Source organism: Fulmarus glacialis, unplaced genomic scaffold (assembly GCF_000690835.1).
Source record: "Fulmarus glacialis isolate BGI_N327 unplaced genomic scaffold, ASM69083v1 scaffold3752, whole genome shotgun sequence".
Lineage (NCBI taxonomy): Eukaryota > Metazoa > Chordata > Aves > Procellariiformes > Procellariidae > Fulmarus > Fulmarus glacialis.
The window spans coordinates 150,395-171,346 of NW_009199639.1; the positions used below are offsets into that span (position 1 = coordinate 150,395).

At 41.5% G+C, this 20,952-nt stretch overlaps 1 protein-coding gene across 1 annotated transcript in view; it reads left to right on the top strand.

The window, feature by feature from the left end:
* LOC104073505 (receptor-type tyrosine-protein phosphatase T) overlaps positions 1-20,952 on the top strand; it is a 150,955-nt gene that overhangs the window by 118,059 nt on the left and 11,944 nt on the right. Inside the window, exons 14-21 of the mRNA XM_009573313.1 lie at positions 1,782-1,869; positions 9,499-9,575; positions 10,485-10,521; positions 11,900-11,997; positions 13,751-13,867; positions 15,191-15,345; positions 17,808-17,943; positions 18,583-18,732. Coding sequence (XP_009571608.1) covers positions 1,782-1,869; positions 9,499-9,575; positions 10,485-10,521; positions 11,900-11,997; positions 13,751-13,867; positions 15,191-15,345; positions 17,808-17,943; positions 18,583-18,732 — 858 coding nt within the window. The remainder of the gene's footprint in view (positions 1-1,781; positions 1,870-9,498; positions 9,576-10,484; positions 10,522-11,899; positions 11,998-13,750; positions 13,868-15,190; positions 15,346-17,807; positions 17,944-18,582; positions 18,733-20,952) is intronic.

The window sequence follows — 20,952 nt, forward strand, 5'->3', positions numbered from 1 at the left end:
AGATAGCTATGATTAGATGTCTAATGACTGTTGCCATTCTCTGGTCAATCTGCTGTAATTTGATATTAGTGGAAAAGGCACCTTCTTCCTCAGTCTTTGAAGATGAAAATGAACTTTCCTCACCTCTGTTCTTCTACTCGGGGATTTTTTTGTTGTGTGTGGGTTTGTTGGTTGGGGATTTTTTGCTCAGGAGATGAGGTGCTATTTGGAAACCGCTGTCTGTAAAGGAAATATATGTGTGATCAAAGCCCTCACCAATTACAGAGTTATTACTCTTTCTCCTGGGCTTTTGAATAGGAACTCACTGTCCCTGCCTTTTGTCAGCAATGCTCTTGGCAGTGCTGCAGTGCCTGACATCTTCTGTCCTGGAACCCCATTGGGGAAAATTCACAATGATCTGGTCTGCCAGGGGTTTGCTCATATTAAGTTAATTGTAATGTCAGTGTTGTAGATCCTAATAATTGTGTCTCTCTGCTATTGCTATTGCAGGCACTGTAATAGACCTGGATGGCTTGTGAAGATGAATATAAATTCATTTTCTAGCACAGCTGTGTCAAACTATCCGCTGCTAGCTAAGGCAGATACGCTTCTACAATGGTTGTGGTATAAAAACCCTGTAGTTCCCTGGGGACCATAAATAATACAATTTATAATGTTGCTGTTGGTTTTAGAATGTAGGATCATGTTAGGGAGTCGATCCTGGAGGAGGCAGATCTAGAGAGGCAATTCAGCGGGAGCTGTTCTCCTCACCTGTGTTTCGGCACAAGTCAAGGCTAGGCTGGCTGCAGCCGACACCGGCAGTTTGCAGATCGCGGCTTTCCATCCAGTCGTGATGCCGGCGATAGCCAGGGAGCTGGTGCTGCGGCTGTTCCAGCAGAAAGCGCGGCTGTGCCTGCTGCTTTCTTCTGCCTGGGCTGACTTCCCCGACCGTCCTGAGACAGGGAGAGGGATCATCCTGCTTACGGGCAGTCCGGGCCATCTTCCAAGGAAGGCAAGACCATCCTCCAGCCAGATCCCGTGACAACTGCCGTTTTCCTGGCTCTGCCTTGAAAATCCTTCCTGGACATGTCTCAAGGGGAAAGTGGCTCATTTGAGTGTGTTCAGAATAGTTGTAGGGCCAAGCTGTAGGGTAGGGCAGCGCTGTGTGCTGCCAGTTTCCTTACCCCATTGTTTCTCAACTAAAAGAGCAGATTTTAGGAAAATGACTATTTATTTTCATACTTCATGAGCGTGTTTTACCTCCTTTTGCTTCTTTTCCTTACACATGATCTAAAACCCTGAGCTTTTTTATTTTCCCCCAAAGAAAACCAGCTAGTGGTTTGTATTGCAACACCCCTAATTAATATTATTCTATTAATATAGAAATAGGTGAAACCGCTGCATCTGTTTTCAACTTAAATATGAAAGACTGAGCACTATGTTCCAGCTATCTGGGTTTTCTTAGAAGTGTACGTATGTGAAATCTCCACAAACCTTGTTCTACAGGGGAAATGAGGTTAACCTGTGACTGTGCAGCCAGAAACAAATTCCACTGATCCTTTTAGATCTGAAGTAGCAGGAGGAAAATGATTATTCACTGGCAGAAGCCAAGAGATGCAAATGGTCTGCACCAAGCTCTGCTTTTTGCATTCGTGGATGAGCCCTTTCCTCAAGAACAGCTGTTTGCTTGGTTGACTACTGAATTATGCAGCGCCTTTATTTTGGCCCTGCTCAGTCATCTTAATCCACCTGAAGGCATTGGCCAGATTTTTATAAACACACCACTATTGTTTGTTTTGCAGGCACTACCCGAGGGGCAGACAGCATCCTGGGATACAGCCAAGGAAGACGAAAACCGCAATAAGAACAGATATGGAAACATAATCTCCTGTAGGTGTAAATTCACATTAAACTGAGCTTTCTGTAAGATTTTATATGCATCCTGTGGAAAAAGGTGTGTTTGGGAATCTCACTGAAAGCTGGTATACAGTGCTGAGCGTTCAGTAGTTCAATCTGTTTGTTACAGGCTATGTTTCTATGATTTTTTTTTTTATTTTATGTTTTTTTATAATTTTACATAAATTCATTGCATGACTTTATGGTTTTTTACACATTTTCTATCTACCTTGCTTTGTGCTTGTGTTTGTAATTTAAGGGCTAAGTCCTTTTGTCAGATTTTCTCAATGGGTGATGATGCCTATTTTCTGTCCATTTTTACTACGCAACCCTGAGCTTTCAGTGCCACGAATGGGAGCACAAATGGAGATGCAGATATATCAGATTTTTAGATATGGATCAGGGATCAGATTTTCTCCTTCCTTGTGGTCAGTAACCAGTGGAGCAGTCGCTGCTTATCCCCAGAGAACTGGTTTGATGTGTGGGACAAGCTCAGAATCACAATAAGGCAGCTGAAAATGGAGTAAAGCTTCTTAGTTTTACTTCTTTCAATAACAAATTACTGTTGATGTTATAGGAATTTTGATATGTTGCAGAACTGCAGGGCAGTGAAGGACTCCATAAACCATTTAGGTCAGCTTTATTCTCCAAGTCAGGACTATCAGATATTTGTGAAACCTCTTCCTAACGATCTCCAAAGTTGAGCTTCCCACAAGCTCTCCAGGCAGCTTACCCCAGAGTTTCATTATTCCGTATCATGACTGGGGAGAGGAGGTGTGAGACATAATTCTTTTTAAGGGCTGCTGAGCAGCATCAAGTTGGACAAGCCAGGCCTGATACCATCAGAACAAGAAATAATAATATAAATGAATGTGCCATAGAAGTTCATGACTGGATAAATCTATAGAACACTATAAGAGCAAAATTAAGTCATGCTGAGTGATATATTTAGTACGGTATTTTTTCTCAGGTTAAATATGTATTTCCTGTGGAACAAACAGGCTTTACTAAAGAATTAAAAAAACCCCTTGGCCACAAAGAAAGATCACCTCACACATAACTACTCCTCTCTTTCTTTTAAGACTTGAAAGAAATGATTCATGTCACAGTTTTGGGGGAATGGCATAGAACAGCTCAGTTCAGGGACCCCATGGTAAAGATGAAGAAATCTGGAAATGAAGATCAGAAGTTTGTGAGCCCTGATCTGATCCCACTTCTGCGGCTGGCTTTCTGCATTGATTGTGAGCAGGTCACCAGTTCCATCAGTCTTTGTTTCTCCATGTGGAAAATGGAAGTGATAGTACTGGAGTATTACAGTTAGCGTGAAAATCGTCTCCCTTAGCTTCAGCTGCCTAAAAGCTCCACCTCGCTCTAAGTTTCCTGTGTTCCTAGTGGCAAAGAGATATACCTCCAGACAGAGGGTCAATTTACCTGTTCTATACGATTAGCTTAGATTAAATTAGTCTAAGACAGAAGAATCGTCCAGCTATAACAACTGCATACTGGATTGAAGATGGAAGTGCCATAGTATGATATAAGGAAGGAAACGTGAAAGACTCTCTGTTTCTCTCTATGATTTTGAGGAAGCAGTTGACATAATGTAAAAGTGGAGGTGAAAAGAGACAAGACTCTGTGCAATAGCCACCATCTAATTCATGTTGAATGTGGTCACAAAGAAAACGTTGAACTCCAAGTGAAATGTGAGAAGAAATAAAGGAAGCAAAATCAAGGAAGATAAATGGGGTGTTATCTAAAGGGAAGGTGTTCACAAGGATGAATTGTTGTCTAACGAAGAGTGATGTTAGCCTTTTAGCTGTAAGTATAAATACAGTAGCAATACAGATTGGAGGTGACGCACTTGAATAAGGGAATGCAAAATGTAATCAAAGCTAAGGAAGAAGTATCTGCACGGTATAAAACATCAGAAAAGAAGCTCAAGTTTGAGGGCTGTTGGGAAAGATTTCAGAATGAGGTTGAGAGGGTGGAAAGGCATAGATAAAGAAAGCAAGGGCAGTGAAAGAGGAAGGATGCAGAAGAGTTGAAGGTAAATAACAAAGTTGAGTGGGTTTTCTTGGCTTCAAATATGTATCAGAACAAAGAGTTTGAGGAGGAGACAAGAGCTCTTCTAAAAGACAGCAAGGAGAATTTAGTAATGTGCAATAAAGAGTGATAAAATGGAGTTAAATCCTCGCTTCGCTTTGAAGAGGCTAGGGAAAAGGAATGCAGGATGCCTAAGGAACGAGCATATCATTCATCAGACATTTTGTAAAACCATTGGGAAATTATCAGTGGTGTCACTGGCTAAGCCTTGAGCCAGACCGTACTGATGGGCGGCGCTGGGCAACTTCCCTGAGTAAAGGCAACAACAGGATCCAGAATAGAGAATTGATAGCAGAGCTGAGAATAGCAGGAGGGCAGTTCCCTCTGGGCAGATCATGAAAACAAATTGTGCTCTGTGGGTACAAACTGTGCAAAAGCCTGAGCAGACGAGGGGAGGTGGAAAACGATTACACCCTTAGCTGCTTTGTTGTACTAGAATTGTAATTGCTGGTAAAACCCAGAGTATGCACTGATTGCTCCTGCCAGTTTATTTGGTAAAAGGCTGCAGATGGCAATTAACATTATTTAACCACAGTTGCCATTTCATCACTTCTGGAACAAGATATCCCATGCCTTTTAGGTAGTGAATTGAAAAGTTAGGTTTTGACCTAACTTTTGTAACTGCTTCAGAGACTTTTGTTAAAATGTGGGTTTGTGAGCTCTTGCAGTAAGTAGCATTGCTCAGTGAATCACAGCAGATTAGATCTTGTCTTTATGGCCTTCTGGATAATAGTACACTTACAGGACTGTTTTACTCGGCTCACTGCTTTCCCAGGGCTGTATTAACATCGTGCCTCTCTATGAAAACCTAGATCTTACTGCCAGCCCCAACATCTGCTGTTCTTACGTTTGCAAACCAAAACTGCAGATGAGGCTAATCTGTTCATGGAGAGGAGATGTAAGAGAGGTCTAAGCTCTCCCGTGCCTTAAACTGCGACTTTTCGGGGTTCCCTTCGATCTGCAACACTGGTGTGGTTTTTGGAGAAAAGGAAAAGCTGAGGAGTGGATTTGGGATCTGTATGACCAGAGAAATCCACTGTTGATGGTGGAAAGATGCACTGTAATTGCACAGATTTGTCGTGCTGGAGGAGGCTGCCCTACTCGAACTTTTTATTTTATCAGCAGAGTCCATGAGCTTTGCTCCTGCCCTTTGGATATAAAAGCTGTAAACACAAAGATAGTTGTGGAGATGCAAGATTTTTCTTTAGGGGGCAAGGGTAGGTAGTGTATACATTTATGTGCTGAAGCGAAATGGTTTAAATTTGCTTTAGGGCCTACATATTAAGGACTTGAAAGTGCATCAGCAAGTGGTTGTTAGGGGAGGGATGTTGAGCTTTTGTGCGTTGAGCTGAACCCAGTACATAGAAGAGCAAACATCCAGAAGCTATATGGGACCTTTGGTTCTATTCTATTTCTCACCATCTTGTCCAGATTTAGAGCCATTACATTATAAGAGAGTAAAAACTCTCAGATGAGAGCTGAGGACATAAAGACAGGATTGTGTTTTGCTTTGACTTACAGGAGAGCACTTTCTTTCCCTTTCTTTTCTCCCTTTACTGAGCATAATATTACAGGAGGAGGTCAGCCCTCACGTACTGGTGCTGCTTTAGACATGTCCTCCCATCTGCAGTGGAGCATCTTCCCGCTTAGATTTTAAAGTCTTGTGATGGTCCAGTAAAAACTATTGAATTGATGACAAAAGACAGTAGAGAAATTTGCTTCATTTTCTTCATGCTCTGACTACCATGTGCTTTCAGCTGGAAGACTGTGAATTAATCAGAGAATTTTGTGGTGGAAAAGACGAACAACAAAGAGATTAACGGAGCTCTCAGCTGAAACGCAGGTGGAGTTGCACTTCTTGGCCACACACAGGGATAATGCATAAAATAAAAAAAAAAAATCCACATGTCAGTATTGGACTTAGAAGTCTTTTGCCTTCCAAGCACTTTTATTCCATGCTTTCTTCTGTAGTGCCTAAACTCTTGCTTGTCTGTGCAGTGTCCGTGGTATGTGATCCTGAGAGGGTTGGATGTATCACACCTCGCTGTTACCCAGTTCTGAAGGCACAGTGCAGGACCAGTGGGGAAAGAAAGGGGAGGACAGTGTGCCTTGGGAGGGCAAATCATGCTTTCGTACCAGAACTGGGTTGAATAATTTCAAGACATGTCTGTATTTCTCCAGACTGTGTGGGGAACCTTGACAGCCAGTGTAGACTAGCTGCGTAATATTTAGATGGCGAAAGTTGTGTGAGATTAATCCAGTGCTGGTGTCAAAATGAGATGTGGAAAAATTGCAATGATATTTCAAATGATCACTAATGGGAAATTTGACAGAAGTTTGAAACGGTAACATATTTGTGCTAAAATGGGAGCACAATGCTTTTCACTGAAATTCTTGTCATTTTAAAAATCTGTTTTAAGACCAATTTTCGGTCAAAGTACTCTTCATACAAATTTAGAGTTCTGCTAACTTGCATACAGACTATAGCAAACAGGAAGAAATAAAATAATTTCTACAATTGTCAATTTCCATTTTTTGCAGTCCTGAATGTTACAGACGTTCTTCTGTTTCTCCCTCCATCTTTAAAGTTTCTTGTAATCCATTTGTAACACACGGTGATACAATGTCTGATAAATTTACAGAAGAGTTGAGCAACTCTTTCATTTCAGTGTGGCAGATATGTAGTCTCCTTGGCTAGCGTAGTCCAGTGGAAAGGGTGCAGAATCAGAAATAAATTCTGACGGTTGGGAGAAGATACAGTGAAGACATTTGCTGTTCTTTAAAAAGTCCTTTAAAGTCTATAGATGAAAAAACCTAAGTACAAGATCATTACTGTTAGTAGCATAATAAGTTGCATTGGGTTTTGCCCCTCTCCATTAAAAAAAGAAAAGCCAAATGAATTCCAAAGTTTTTTTGGGGGAAAAAGGTATCTACAAAGTAAGTTATTTCATGAACTTTTATTCAGACTGTGCTCCTAAGCTTACGAACAAGATTAAAGGCACCATTAAGACATCATTAATATTTTGTGTGCTTACCATATACAGTTTTTTTTTTCTCCTGCACTGTTCACACTCATAAGAGAAATAAATCTCCTACAGGAATTAATCTCATTTTTGTAAAATATGCAATGAAATATTGTGAATTCTGTCCTCCTGAAGCAAAGTTCAACTAAAAATATTTTTCATTTGGTCCCAAAATATAATTGGACCTAAATCTGAATGTCTCCTTTTTTAAAAATGTCATTCATTTCCAATGGTCATTTCTTCATCCATTACTGTTCTTCAGAGACAGAATAACCATATTTGGCTTAAAGGGAAAAAACCAACACCACTTTTTACAGCCACAGAGCATCTTTTCTTTATCCATAATAGTCTTAAATGCGTAGACCTCTTCTGCGTCTCCTTCCCAGGTCTTTCACAGCTAGCTCCCTCAGGAGGTATTCATCCTGTCTGTTTTAAGTTTTTAACTACAGAGTGACTCAAAGAGCTGAAACTTAATTTTGGGGTTTGGTTCTATTAAATGAAGAGAGGCAGGTTCTTCCTTGAGGGCTATTCAGAGCACTTCAGCTACACACCGTGCAGAGGCAGTGTCTTTGTCTCACTTAAAAAATCAACCTGAGATTCTTTTCACCTGCCATTAGGGTCATTTTTGGTCTCATCACTTTTTAGATCTATTGTTGCAATAAGTTAAGACTTTCATAACGTTATTATATTGTGGCATCACAAGAGGAGTCCGTTCCCCTCCCAACCATTAGCTCTAGGGTTTTTTTTTTCTTTGCTTTTGTTCTGTGTGATTCTTAACTAGCCTTAGTTTCCTGCCTTGAATTGCACGTGTGAAATTGTCTGCAGGAGATTCTGTGTATTTCATCTACATGTCCGGTTTAATCAGCTCTTTGTCTGTCTTTGTGAATTGCTCTAAGTATGAATTCTTTTGTTGTCTGTCTAACGACATGATTAACTGCACCTCCTAGTGCAGTTGCCTTGAGCGCAGGTAGCTGTCTAGAGTTGGGAACAACGTCAGCACTCGGAGAAATATACCTGCTTCCACTGCCTCTACGAAGGTTATATTTATTAATACAAATATAAGAGAGCTTTTGATGGATTCACCTGTGTAACCTTTTCTGAATGCAAGTATGGGATTTGATAAATACAGCAATATGGTTGTATTTTTTGGGTATGAAAATCTCACCCAAGGAATGAACAGGGTATGAGAATCATTGCTTTACATAACTGAATGAATATTTAATATATATCCATATCTTGGGTTTCAGAACTGCATGCACATCTGTCTTCACAATTATTGTCTGATTCTACATTTAATTAAGTGATGACTAAAGCCCTTTTTGACTGAGTTACTGCAGAATCACACCTCGTATTTTTATATTTCATTGCTGTGATTCTTTTTAATTGAATGGCAGTCATGCTTAGGCCCATATTTTACAAAGTGCTTCTAAACATTAATGCTTTACTGACTGAGGGCTAGGGTCTACAGAGCTGGTGGAGAGGAAATAAACTTAATGGACTCTGTGTTATACTTCTTTAAAAAGTCCTTTAAAAATGAGCCTAGCATGCCCAGCAGTGACCTCTGTAACACAGCAGCCTTTGCCAAGCGACTGGCCCTTAGATAGCAGTTCTGCAATTAATTGCATACCAGCGCTGGGATTGCCAGAGCAAATCAGCTCAACAGCCCAGCTCACGGAGTATCTCCTTTGACAGAGCCCAGCACCAGCTGTTCCAGAGAAAGATCAAAATATTCCCTTGGTGGAAAGTCATGACATAATCTGCCCGCTGGGGTAGTTCCTTTTTGCGTCTGAACTGTAGAGCATGCTGGGAGATGAAAAGATTGATATCTGTTATTTTATTGCCTTATTGAAAGTAACTTTGAACATCCTCAAAAACATGAACACTCTAATTTTTTTTTTTTTTTAACACTGCCTTGATGCCGTTTTGTTGCCGTGAGTTCTGTGGGTTGCATAAAGGAACATTGCTCTGATTTCCTTTGGTATTTCCTTTCTGGAAAACCCTTTTCTGGGTTGCCCCATTTCTTATTTGCAGGATTTCATTTGCCATTTTACCCTCCTTAATCTGTTATACCTCTGTCGTGACCTATTCATTTTTATTCTGATCTTGACAGTTTTAGCTCTTGCCACAGTTTCCATAGATCAGATGAAGCCAGGGAGGCTGTTACTTCCAAGCGTGAAGATGGCTTTTGTGGGTGGAGATACATCCTGCAAAGATCTGGCCCAAGACCCCCAAACCAAGCAACGTTTGTGGTCTGTCTAAAAGCTCTATAAGGATTATGGTGACAGCGGTGAATTTAATGAACACTAACCTAAGGATCTAAACGTTACATCTTAAACACAAAAGAAAGGGCTTGTAGGAACAGGAATACCTGTGATATTCTTTCATTTTTTATTATTGTAAGTATCCGATTACCCACTTGCAGGAATCGGCAGATAAAATAAAACACTTAGAAACTCCTCTTTATCGTTACTGTCACTTTTTGTTCCTTTCCTTCTTTCAGATGATCATTCAAGAGTGAGATTGCAACTGCTGGATGGGGACCCTCACTCTGACTACATAAACGCCAATTACATAGACGTAAGGCTCCTGGACGTTCCCTATGACAGACACTCCTGCTGACAAGTCTGCTTATGAATTTGATGCATCTGACACAGGGACAGACTGTTGATCTGATCTGAATGACAGCTGAACATTATACAAACATCATGTCGTGACAGGGAGAACATTCTTGGTCTCCAGTTTATTCTGTCTGACCAATCTGGACAGATGGAGATTTCCTGTGTTTGACAGATCCACCAACATAAGTGGAATGTGGGCTAAATGGCATAAGCAGAAATCAATATTGGCCCCTCGCAATTGCATTAGTAGATACCTGAGACTTATCAACTTCTTACAAAGTTGCAGTGCAGAAGGCGTGTAAATAGACTGACATATGGTTTTTTTAGTGTTATAAAATAACGTTGGAAAAGCAGCCTCCCTCACACACACAGAATGATCAAATGAACGTGCGTTTCTTGTATGCATCTCCTAAATCATAGGAACATGACAATGTTCAGAAGAGTTTCTTTAAGGGATGAAAAATACACCTAATAAAGTTACATAAGACTGATATGCAGCATTTTTATACAGAGGCAAATGCGTACCTTTCTTCTCTTTCAAACAAGAAGGTGCAGCATTTTGCCTATTAGTTTTCAGAGTTGCCCACAGGTTAGTCAGAGGACTTGGGTTTCTTCGAGGAAATAATGAAAACTGCCCCATTCCTGTTTTCTCTTTGGCATAATGAGATCTCATTATTCAGCCTGAGCAAGATACCATCACTTAAAATCTCATAGGGCAACCTAGTTGCCTGTCTTCATTCATTTGATAACCAGCATTAGTACACTGTTAAGAGTGCAGCGGTTGCTGGTACCTGGAAAGTATAAAAGACCTGGTGTGCTTTGTCTGAACTGTGATCTCGCAGACTGTCAGTATTTTCTTTTTTTCCAGGGGTACCACCGGCCTCGCCATTACATTGCAACTCAAGGCAAGTTCATTCTTGTATGTCTAAATATTTGTAAAACCACTGCTGTTTTAAATTGTTGTAAGAGCTGTTTATAGGGTGACATCGGTTTTGGGGGACATCTGAAAACTTGGTATAGGGGCACAAAAGGGAAGGATATAGAATGTTCCAACATCTTTAAGGCACTCAAACACAAAACCTCAGCTACAGGAATAAAAAATGCTACAGACTTAGAAGTGGCGGTACAATCTATAATGTGTCCTTTGTGCATGAAGTATGAGATTAGAACCAAAAGGGACTTTATGGATCTAGGGTTTACCTTCTGGAGTGAAATTGCTTGAGGAGGGCAGTATGAATAAGCCTGTGACTGATGAACTTTTGGTGACTGGGAACTAGTAGGAAATGCATTTGAACACCACCTTCTGTGAGTTAGTTGATGAGTTTCCTATGCCTTTAGGGGAAAAAAAGAAAGAAAAAAAGAAAAAACCAACACAATTCAATGCTGAGGGCTATCCATGTTAGATGACAAACCTCCCTACTCCTGTTCTTTACAACAGAGTGCTGTTTTCCTGCATCACTGGCCAAACTCTTATGCCATGACCACTTCCTCTACCATTATTTGTCCTCATTTTTGTGCATTCCTTACCTGCAAATGTGATGTTCATAGAAATGACTCTATTCTTAAATTCTGCTTTATTACTTCATTGCTGGCTTGTCCCTATTGAAAGAGTAAAAAAACATATTAGAATAAAACTGTCATTTGAGGATGTATGGGTATAGGGAATGCAGCAAGGCAGAGAACATGGAGGATGGAGTATGGGCAGAGTGGGTGAAAAGAGTCTGTGGAAGGATTTTGTCTACAGCGTGGAAGAGAGGAAGGAAACAAGATTGGAGAAAGGCTCTAGTCTAATAAACCTCTTGTGAGTACTGGCTGTTGGAGTCTTAAATTTTTCTCTCTGGGGGAGCTTCAGAAATGGGCTAATTTCTGCATGTTTCCTTCCTCCTTCATAATTAATAAATATTAAAGTGTGAAATGGAGGAATTTTAGTGCTGCATCAGGTACAAATTTCAATACAGCCTTAATAACAGAGTAACTATAGGGTGCATCCATGTCCCATCACTTATACATAATTACCTACTGGAGCCATCTCCACTATTTACAATACAGCCATCACCTCTGTTTCCAGCATACTAGAACCTTAAATACCCCCTGCGAGAAAGTGTCTGATCCCTTAAAGAGCTCCAGGCTGTTCGTGTCTGTAACCCTGAATCGCAGAGGGATGCTCTGAAAGGGAGAGTGGGATCCTGTGGGAACAGGGCAATGGCTGGGGAGCAGCTGAAAGAGTTGTTGGTGTTCAATACACTCTCTTAAGATGTCCTTTTGTCTTTTCTCCTGCCCCAGGGCCAATGCAAGAGACAGTGAAGGATTTCTGGAGAATGATTTGGCAAGAAAACTCTGCAAGTGTTGTCATGGTCACCAACTTGGTGGAAGTGGGCAGGGTAAGGGTACGACTTTCCCAACATATAAAGCCAAACCAGCGCTGGGTATAACACGGTGCTGCTGTTCAGGCAAGCTCAGCAAATGAAATGCCTTTTGCTTACTGTAGTAAGGGAATGAATTAAGCCATTCTGGGTTTTTCTCTAAAATGCTATAAAATACTTAGCTGCTTCCCTTCTAGACTAATAAGGATTGTGTTCCTGGTGTAAGTCTCGGCTTTAGCAGAGTTATACAAATTTATGCTAGCTGAGAAGCTGTCTCCTTTTTCAGTACAGAAGTAAAAATGTACTTCTGTAATAATTATTCTTTATCTGTATAATTTGAATACTTATCTACCCACAAAAATCCGGAGGGGCGAGAACCTGTGACTGGTGTTCAAACTATCAAAAGAGCTCTTTAAATGACAGTTCAAAGCCTAGAGTTTCCAGTCACTTCAGAAGATCACTACTCTGTGGTGGTATGAGATTGTGCACAGCTGGATCCTGGGGCCACCCAGCAGCGTTGGCCTCCTCGACACCCACCGCTTCACTCTCTTGGACTCAGATGAACCAGAAGTCCCTGTGTCAGCATAAGGCAATTGCCAAAGCCCACGATGGGAGCAAATGTGAATAACTCAAAAGTTATAGGCTAGACTTTAGGGAACAAGAAGAAGGGCATGTCTGGGGTGGCTTTCCCCAGCACATTCTTCCGCACTCCTGATGGTCTTTGGTTTAGAGACATTCTCAGCCAGAAACTGGAGCTCTTAAAAATTTTGTCCTGGTGTTTGTCACCTTCCATTGCTTTGGTACTAAGAAAAATGTAAATGATAGTTTACTCACAGCCATTAGTAATTCAGCTGCTTTGTATTTGATTTCCTTTAGATCTCATGGTTGAATGCCAGCTGGTTCTGTTAATTTATTGTTATTTATTCTGTTTTACCTTCTAGTGACACTTCAGTTTGAAATAAATGCCTCTGTGTAAAAAAAAAAAACAACCAACAACAAACCTACATTAATCATATTTAATATTTATAAACCCCCTTCTGATTATGACTGGAACTGGAACATGAAACCTGCTTCACAGTAGCCAATTGTTTCAGCTTTTAGGTGCTGTTCCACTCTCTCATGCTGGAGCATTTAATAACTTGATAGTCTTTGTTAGCCTAAATATCCTTTCCAGAGCTAGTTTTGCACATGGCTTCTAGAAGTGGCTGAGCTTGGGATATGTTTACATGATCAGGAGATTTCTTTCTTGAGCCTTAGCTGAGGTCTGTCACAGCTGGTAAAATGTCAAATTTGTGTCCGTATCTGATAAGGAAAGCTTAGAGTCAAACAAATTTAATGTATCAACAAGTATCTCACAATCCCTATGAACTGAAATTCTTTGGCTAAACAGAGAAAGTTCAGAATGACAGTAGCAATAGCAAGAGCATAGATTTTTCTCAAAGGGGATGGTGGTAGTGACTGCCAGGTATTCTGTAAACCTGATATATGGTCAGGGCATATATGGAAATTTAAGGGAGACTATCTTAAAGAAGAGCAGCTAAATGCATCCTTTTCATTTGTATTCACAACAGAGGAAACTGAAAAAAATCCTCCCTGTGGTTTCTATATATGGTAAAGGAATTTTGATCTAATTTATACAGTTAATTTTGACAAGGTCTGTACATCAGAAGAAAGCCCAATTTGCGTTGGCTTCAGCTTGAAAGTGGAGTAAAATATACGTCAGCTCTCAACTTGAGCTAGTTCCTCTCAATATTTTCTTTTTTCCCCCCAGGTAAAGTGTGTTCGATACTGGCCAGATGACACAGAGGTCTATGGAGATATTAAAGTCACATTAATTGAGACAGAACCATTGGCAGAGTATGTCATACGCACATTTACTGTACAAAAGGTAAGGAAATCTTCAATTAGCTGAAATTTTGATACACCACTTAATTTGTGCTCAGAAATGTGAACTCTGGGAAACATATCCAGAATGCTCTTGGAGAAGGGAGCTGTTACTATTTGGACAGGTTTCACTTCAGAAACCTGAATTTTTGACAGAGATTCCAATTTTGGACAAATGATTTTAAATTAACATCTTGATGTAGCCACAAAAGTAGAATCCACAGTGCATGAAGATTAAATGCATCCAAAAGCCAGCAGATAGTTGATGGTATGCCAGGAATAATAACTGTTGTGTTTCACAGTGGCAAATTACAGATGAAAAAAGGTAAAATGGATGCCAGGTAGCATCCCCTTTCAACAGAAATAAAAATATAATAAAGGCAAGAGTATAAAAATTATCCCCAAATCGGAAGGATTTGGAAGATCCTTGTTACGTGTAATTAGAAATTGGAAGTCTAAGTGTCAGAGTCTTCCAGGTCTGTCCAAATTACTCTCCAAACACTCAGTAAGTGGTTTTAAAGCTTTTCAAAAATTCCTGCTAGATGAACGTCAGCCACACTGGGAATATTGTTCCAGCTTTCTAATGCATCAGCTCCATATTTCACTAAATTACTGAAAAACTTGGTAAGAAATGCTAATGCCAAAATCCGACAGGTTAGAGGACCTGCTGCTGGATTCCACCTACGTTTCCTGTGCGATAAAATGTCACCGCTGACTGACACTCCTGTGTTACCCTTTGCAGGGCATATACAAGTGGTGTCAGTTTTCATGTATCAATAACTTGGTCTCACCAGAAAAGCTGAGTGATGGGTCTGGGTACCAGTTTCTGCCCTTTTCACCACCAGCTGTAATCTCAAACTGAGATTTTTTGGCAGGAGGTGGCAGAAAAACTACCCTTGCCTGGGGCATGCCCGCTCTGTAGGTGTTCATTCCCCGGGCTGTTACTTCAACGCCTCAAAAAGGATTTAAGAGTGACTTCTTGGGGCTTTATGGCAGTAACAACAAAATGGATGAAGTGCAGCCGTGGTACGCTGGGGCTGAGGCCTCCCTGTGAAGCTCCTAATCAGCTGGGTTTGAACTCCAAGACAAGAAGTTTGAACTGGGAGCTGGCATTCACCTTCATAGTCCTCAGCTGTATGTTACCCACCTCGTTTGTACTTGGAGTTCAGCTTGAAATCTCTCGGAGTGAAACGTGGCGCAGGACACAATCCCGAGTATAGTGAGAGCTAAATGTTTCTTCGGCCCTCTGCGTGAGGGGAAGGAGCGGTGATCAGAATACGCTGATTGCAGTGATGGAAGAAAAAAAGAGGCTGTGTTGTCTCCTCAGAAAGGCTACCATGAGATCCGAGAGATTCGGCAGTTCCACTTCACCAGCTGGCCGGACCACGGGGTTCCCTGCTATGCCACAGGCCTCCTGGGCTTCGTTCGTCAGGTGAAGTTCCTCAATCCCCCGGAAGCAGGATCCATTGTTGTGCACTGCAGGTATGCGAGCTCTTTGTCTGAGCCTTTCCTCCATCGGCTCTTTCAGCTTTTTTCCTTTTTTCTTCTCGTTTGGCAATAATGAACTACATTTTGTTTGTTTAAGAGTATAATTCATGGGGAAACAAAGTGGAATTTGGTTTTCTTTTCTAAAGTGGCAGCTCTGGAGCTTAGCCGGCATGAATTGGAGATGATATAAGTAGGTCAGAGAGAGCCATTTGAATGTAGAAGACTCTCTGGTGGCCTATACTCTCTTAGATGCTCATAGCAGAGCTGGGAAAATGGTAAATATCTGGGACAGCCATTCCAGTCGTTATCTGCAGCAAACCTCACGTGGCAGAAGGGACGATGCCTACAAAAAGACAGGGCTGCCAACGGGGAATTTCAAAGCAACTTTGCTTTTCTTTACCCACATGCACTGCAGTTCAGCTTTGTACCAGCGTCAGGAGTCTTAGCTGAAACATTAGTCTGTCTTCCCAGGTCTGGCTGCCAGCCCTTGTGCATCCTAGCCTCCTCAAAGCCCAGGAGCTGGAATGGGAATGTCAGACTGAAAACCTGCCCAGCTAGTAAATAAAAGGGGAATGCCTGAGGAAACCTCACTGCTTGGTTTACAGCTGTGAAAATTCAGACTATTGAATCACGTGCTTGCTAACTCCCCAGCTGCTGCTGTTACCGGTGAGGGCTCTTCTGCGCTGTTTTCTTCCAACTGAGCTTAAAGCCCAACTGTGCCAGGCACTATATGAATATGTAGGAGAGTGTCCCTGACATGAAGAACTAACAGTCTGAGGTGCAATCAGGCATGCTGCTGGTGGTGGGAGAGCAGACACGCACACGCAGACTGGCGTCAGAGTTAGGAGACTTCAAACGCAAGGAAAGACGTTGCTAGAAAAACAGAGTCTGGGTTTGTAGCAGCTACTTCTGCGGTGCTTGGGCCATAGCTCCGGGCGTGTGTTCTATAAAGGAGTCGTGGCTGGAGCACAAGGCTAGGGAGCAGAGCTGGCTATCCCAAAATCTCACCCCTAATCAATCCACAGGCAATTACCTCTAAGTGCTGTGCTGTGTGATCAGGAAAAGAGAGAGAATACATCCCACAACCACTTTAAAAAGAAAAATCAATTACATCTTACCTTTTGAAAACAGTTTTGGGTTAGGGGGGTGTTTTGTTGGGTTTTTTTAGCAAGCAATGAATCAGTTTTATAATAAAATACAGCTACGCCTGAGGAGCTGGCAGAAGGGAATTCTTCAGAGCTCAGGGCCTGAATTTGCTACCTTGGTGCCATGACATGGGTCTGGCCCCAGAAGGAGTCTGAACCTGATTCATTGTCACCAAGAAAGCAAGGAGAAATTTTTCATCCTTCACATTTTAATGAATAAATGCCATTTCCTCTCCGTTATTTATCTGCTTTTGAATTTTAATGACTTGCTTTAAGTGGTAATTACCAAATTCTCCCTACCGATGCCTGGCTGCATAATATCACTGTTCGATATTTATGAAGTGCCAGGATCCTCTAAATATAGAAATGTTATAACTATTTGTTAAAATTCTGAAAAGCTGAGAGATAAAGCAAGAGGAAATGCCACTTATTCATTAAAATTCGGCAAATGAAAAATATCTTCTCTCTATTCAGCAGTTGATTAATCTGGGCCATTAATTTATGGTCATTCATATCTCCTTGCTTTCGGCTCTGCTGGAGTTTTCATGCATCTGAAGTTTCCCTGATTTGAGCTGAGTTTTCCTTCTTCCTTCGGAGTAATGTGAAGAGCTGTTCTCCTCTCTTTATCCTTCACACCTAAACAGCTTGGGTGGTTTCCCAGGAGGGAAGGAGGACACAAGGACAACACAGTTTGGCAGGAGGTGGTCCAATTCTCGCAAGCAGGGCGGGGCCCTAAAATGAAGGTTTTTAGTAGCCTCGAGCTCCTTTCTCTATAATTTTACAATCCACAACTTGAAATCGCCCTCCTTGGGACCCAAACTCCTCCGGATTAAAAAGAGAAAAGAAATGTTTGAGGTGGAGGACTGAGCCCCTTTCATCATGCCCACTTGAGTAAACATGTGCCTGCCTTTTAAAGAGTCCCATGGAAGAAAATTTCTGGAATTGTGTCTATTTGCAACCTGGAGGCTGCTCTCCCACATCCTGTGTGGTGAGAGGTGTGCAGATGAACCGACCTGTAAATCTTGATTGTTTTTGTAGAGTAATTTTTTTTTTTTTTTTTATGTTCAAGAACACAAAGCTTTTTTTCCTGCTGCCTAGGTCCATTTCCCCTTCAAGAAATACTATTTCATCTCATTCTCTTAAATCCTAAGCTAATTTAGCTACACACAAAAATCAACCCAATAGGGAGAGGGGAGCAGCTTCCAAGAGAAAAGAGCTGGGTCTGTAATGCAGTTATTTTCTCCTCCATAGAACCTTGCCTCTCCATGGTCCCTTGATCATGCAGACCCTTATGTTTTTTTCTTTTTTTAGTGCTGGGGCCGGGAGAACAGGGTGCTTTATTGCCATCGACATCATGCTTGACATGGCAGAGAACGAAGGTGTGGTGGATATATTTAACTGTGTGCGAGAGCTGCGATCCCAAAGGGTCAATTTGGTGCAGACGGAGGTGGGTGCCAGCGGGTCTCCTCTTGCGATGTACTGCTTTTCTGTCAGCTTCTCCGCTCAACAGGAGCCCAGCAATTCATTAAGTCAACACTTGCTTGCTCCATGATGTGATTATACAGAACTTTCTGTGGCTAAACATGGCCAGATGTGCACCGACTCACGTTCACTGGCAGCTACTCAGGGCCTCCAAGACAGGAGGGCAAACCTTGAAGTTTAGGTCTTAGCATTGCTGATTAATTTTATTCTCACAGTAGAAAAAAGCTAGCTTCTGAATCCTCTCATGACTCATTCATAGGTATACTGCAGACTCCAGTAGTACCTAATTTATATCAATTGCAAGCTAAACACCTGAGCTACATCCTGATTTCCTCCTCAGCCCACCCCCATTTTGTCCCAGCGTTCCTGAGAGTGGTGACTTCCCATTTTACTTGTAAATTTGAAATAAATACATGAGACCTCACATTCGATGATGGATGAAATATGCTTACAAAGCTGTCACATAGCACACTGGGTTATTTGCCTCCACGTGAAGCAGAGCCAAATACGCATATTGGGCATGATTGAAGGAAAAAAAAAGCGTGATATTTCATGATCTGTATTGAAAATATGATTTTAATATCTTATCTCCTCCCCTGCGCAGGAGCAGTATGTATTTGTCCATGATGCCATTTTGGAGGCGTGTCTCTGTGGCAACACGGCCATTCCAGTTTGTGAGTTCAGATCCATATATTACAACATCAGCAGACTAGATCCACAGACCAATTCCAGCCAGATAAAAGATGAGTTTCAGGTAATTTCATATGTCTCAGTCGTTGCAGTTGGTGTATTGAAGGTGTTTAATCAATTTCTGTCTGTTATTTTATGATTTCCAACAGAGCAGAGAAGGGGGACACTGAGCCAAGGTCTGATTTCAGCTGATTTTTGTTGCTTTACTACTGGATCAGGCACAGATTTGTTTTTGAGCATGGACTTTTCAGCCTTCGGCAAGGAAAAAATTTCCCCATCACTTCAGTAGAGCAAGGGTACTAATTTTCACACATAATGTTGTACTTCTCATTTCAAGAAATATTCTGTTGTTCATTTTCTTCTGTAATTTATGCAGAAACATTTATGCCTCAAGGTCCCTTATTATCCATTCTCATGGCTCATATGCTGCTTCTGAGTCTTGCAATCAACTTGTTGACGTCCTTCCATACAAAGGAGAAAGTGAGCTCAGTGAGCTCAGTTCACTATAGATGTTTTGCCACGTACCTGGTGATCAGGACAGTAAAACTCACAAGTGCTGACGTAGCGTGGTTTGCCTGGGCCAAGCAACGAAATGGGGACCCCTCCACCTTTTGCTATCGCCATTGCTTATCCCACCCTAATAAACGGGCTTGGGACACATGAGCCAAGAGCCGTGTGGACTTGTATCTCTCACACAGTAGAGAACTTACCCTGCAGAACACTGAGCTAAGTTTTTCAGTCTTATTCCCCATGTATCTGTAAATCCCTTCAGGATTTTCAGCCAACACCGGTGTATGGAAAAAACATAATACTGTGGGAAATCTGGGGCAAGATGAGTTTGACAGGAGAGAGAGAGACCTCTGCTATTTGTTAAGAGGCCATTCTTAACAGCAAAAAGGTGGAGATTCCTTTAATTGTAGGAAATGCCCACCCCCTTTCCCAGCAAAGTATCTTTGCAGCAAGAGAATGTCTTTTGGGAGCCCCAGTCTGAGTCAGATCCCTCTTTTCCTCCCTCTCTACGCAAAGGGAGAATGTGTGTTTTTTATCTGAAACCTTACAGGGAACCATCAGGGTTGGTATAGTGAGATAAAGAATGTGGATCCCCACTGATCACAGTTCAATTAAAAAAAGATCTGGTTTTATCAAGTGATATCAGATCTGTAAAAGCATTTCTGGTTCTGGACGCTTGGCATGAAGGAGCCAAAGCCTAACTTCATCAAATGCTGTTATGCTATTAAAAAAACAAAGTCACCGCTTGCTGGGCTTATTTTGTCATGATATGAGATGAGATTTGTCGCCTGTGTGCTTGTTCTTTTGAGCTCCTGTGGAAAGGAAATGCTCCACTCTACTTTGCATAAGAGGTTCGTTCTCTGTCTAGTTGTAGAATCTATTTTTACAGGATTTTGGCTCAGAGCATTCTTCAGCCCTAATTGTCTGGATTTAATGCAAAAGATGGTATCTTTTGCTGCAATCTTTGTGAACCGGTTGATCTAACTATAGATCTGTTGGTGCAATTTGGGCCCACTGGCCCTCAGGTAAGGCTGGATGTATTTCTCATGCACTACATGTTGTCTGAACATGCAAAAGCTCGTTCTGGAGAGTTTTTGTAATCTGAATAAGTACAAAAACAAGGGAGAGAGGGGAAGGGCATAAGATAGACAGGAGTAAATCACTAACAAGTCACCTGCCTAATTATCTGCACTGTCAGAGATCTGAGCTTTCATGTTGCTTCCCCAGCCAGACTACCTGCTGTCCATCTCTAGACAAAGGGACTTTTCTGTAGAATCTGCATAATTTAGAGCAACTATATTATTTCAGATTTTATACTTTGACACATTCCTTTATCTTGGATTGTTTGACCCTCCTCTTTTCTCCATTCATAATCTCTTTGTGGCAGAAGTCAAGCTCTTTGTAAGAATTTTAGGCCCCTAAATATTTTGTGTTCCTCTGATGGCTGCAGAGGAGTTCACTGTGTGACTGCATGGGCTTTGCTCAGGAAGAGGACACGTAACAAGTGAAAGTAGAATGACATCAGATAGCCACTGATCTGCCATGACTTAAGTGACAGTGTTAAGATGCATTCACTTTGATTTGCTATTTTTGATCCCTGTTGACCAACCCGGACTGGTTTGTCAGGAGGCCTCCACAATGGATAACAGAAAAGAAAATTAGATTTAAAGAAATACAGTCTGTCAAGCTGTGGGAAAGACAGATAATGGTAAAAGACTGACAGCAAGACCCCAGAGATAAGGTATAGCTATGTAAGTGAAGCATCCTATGTGTT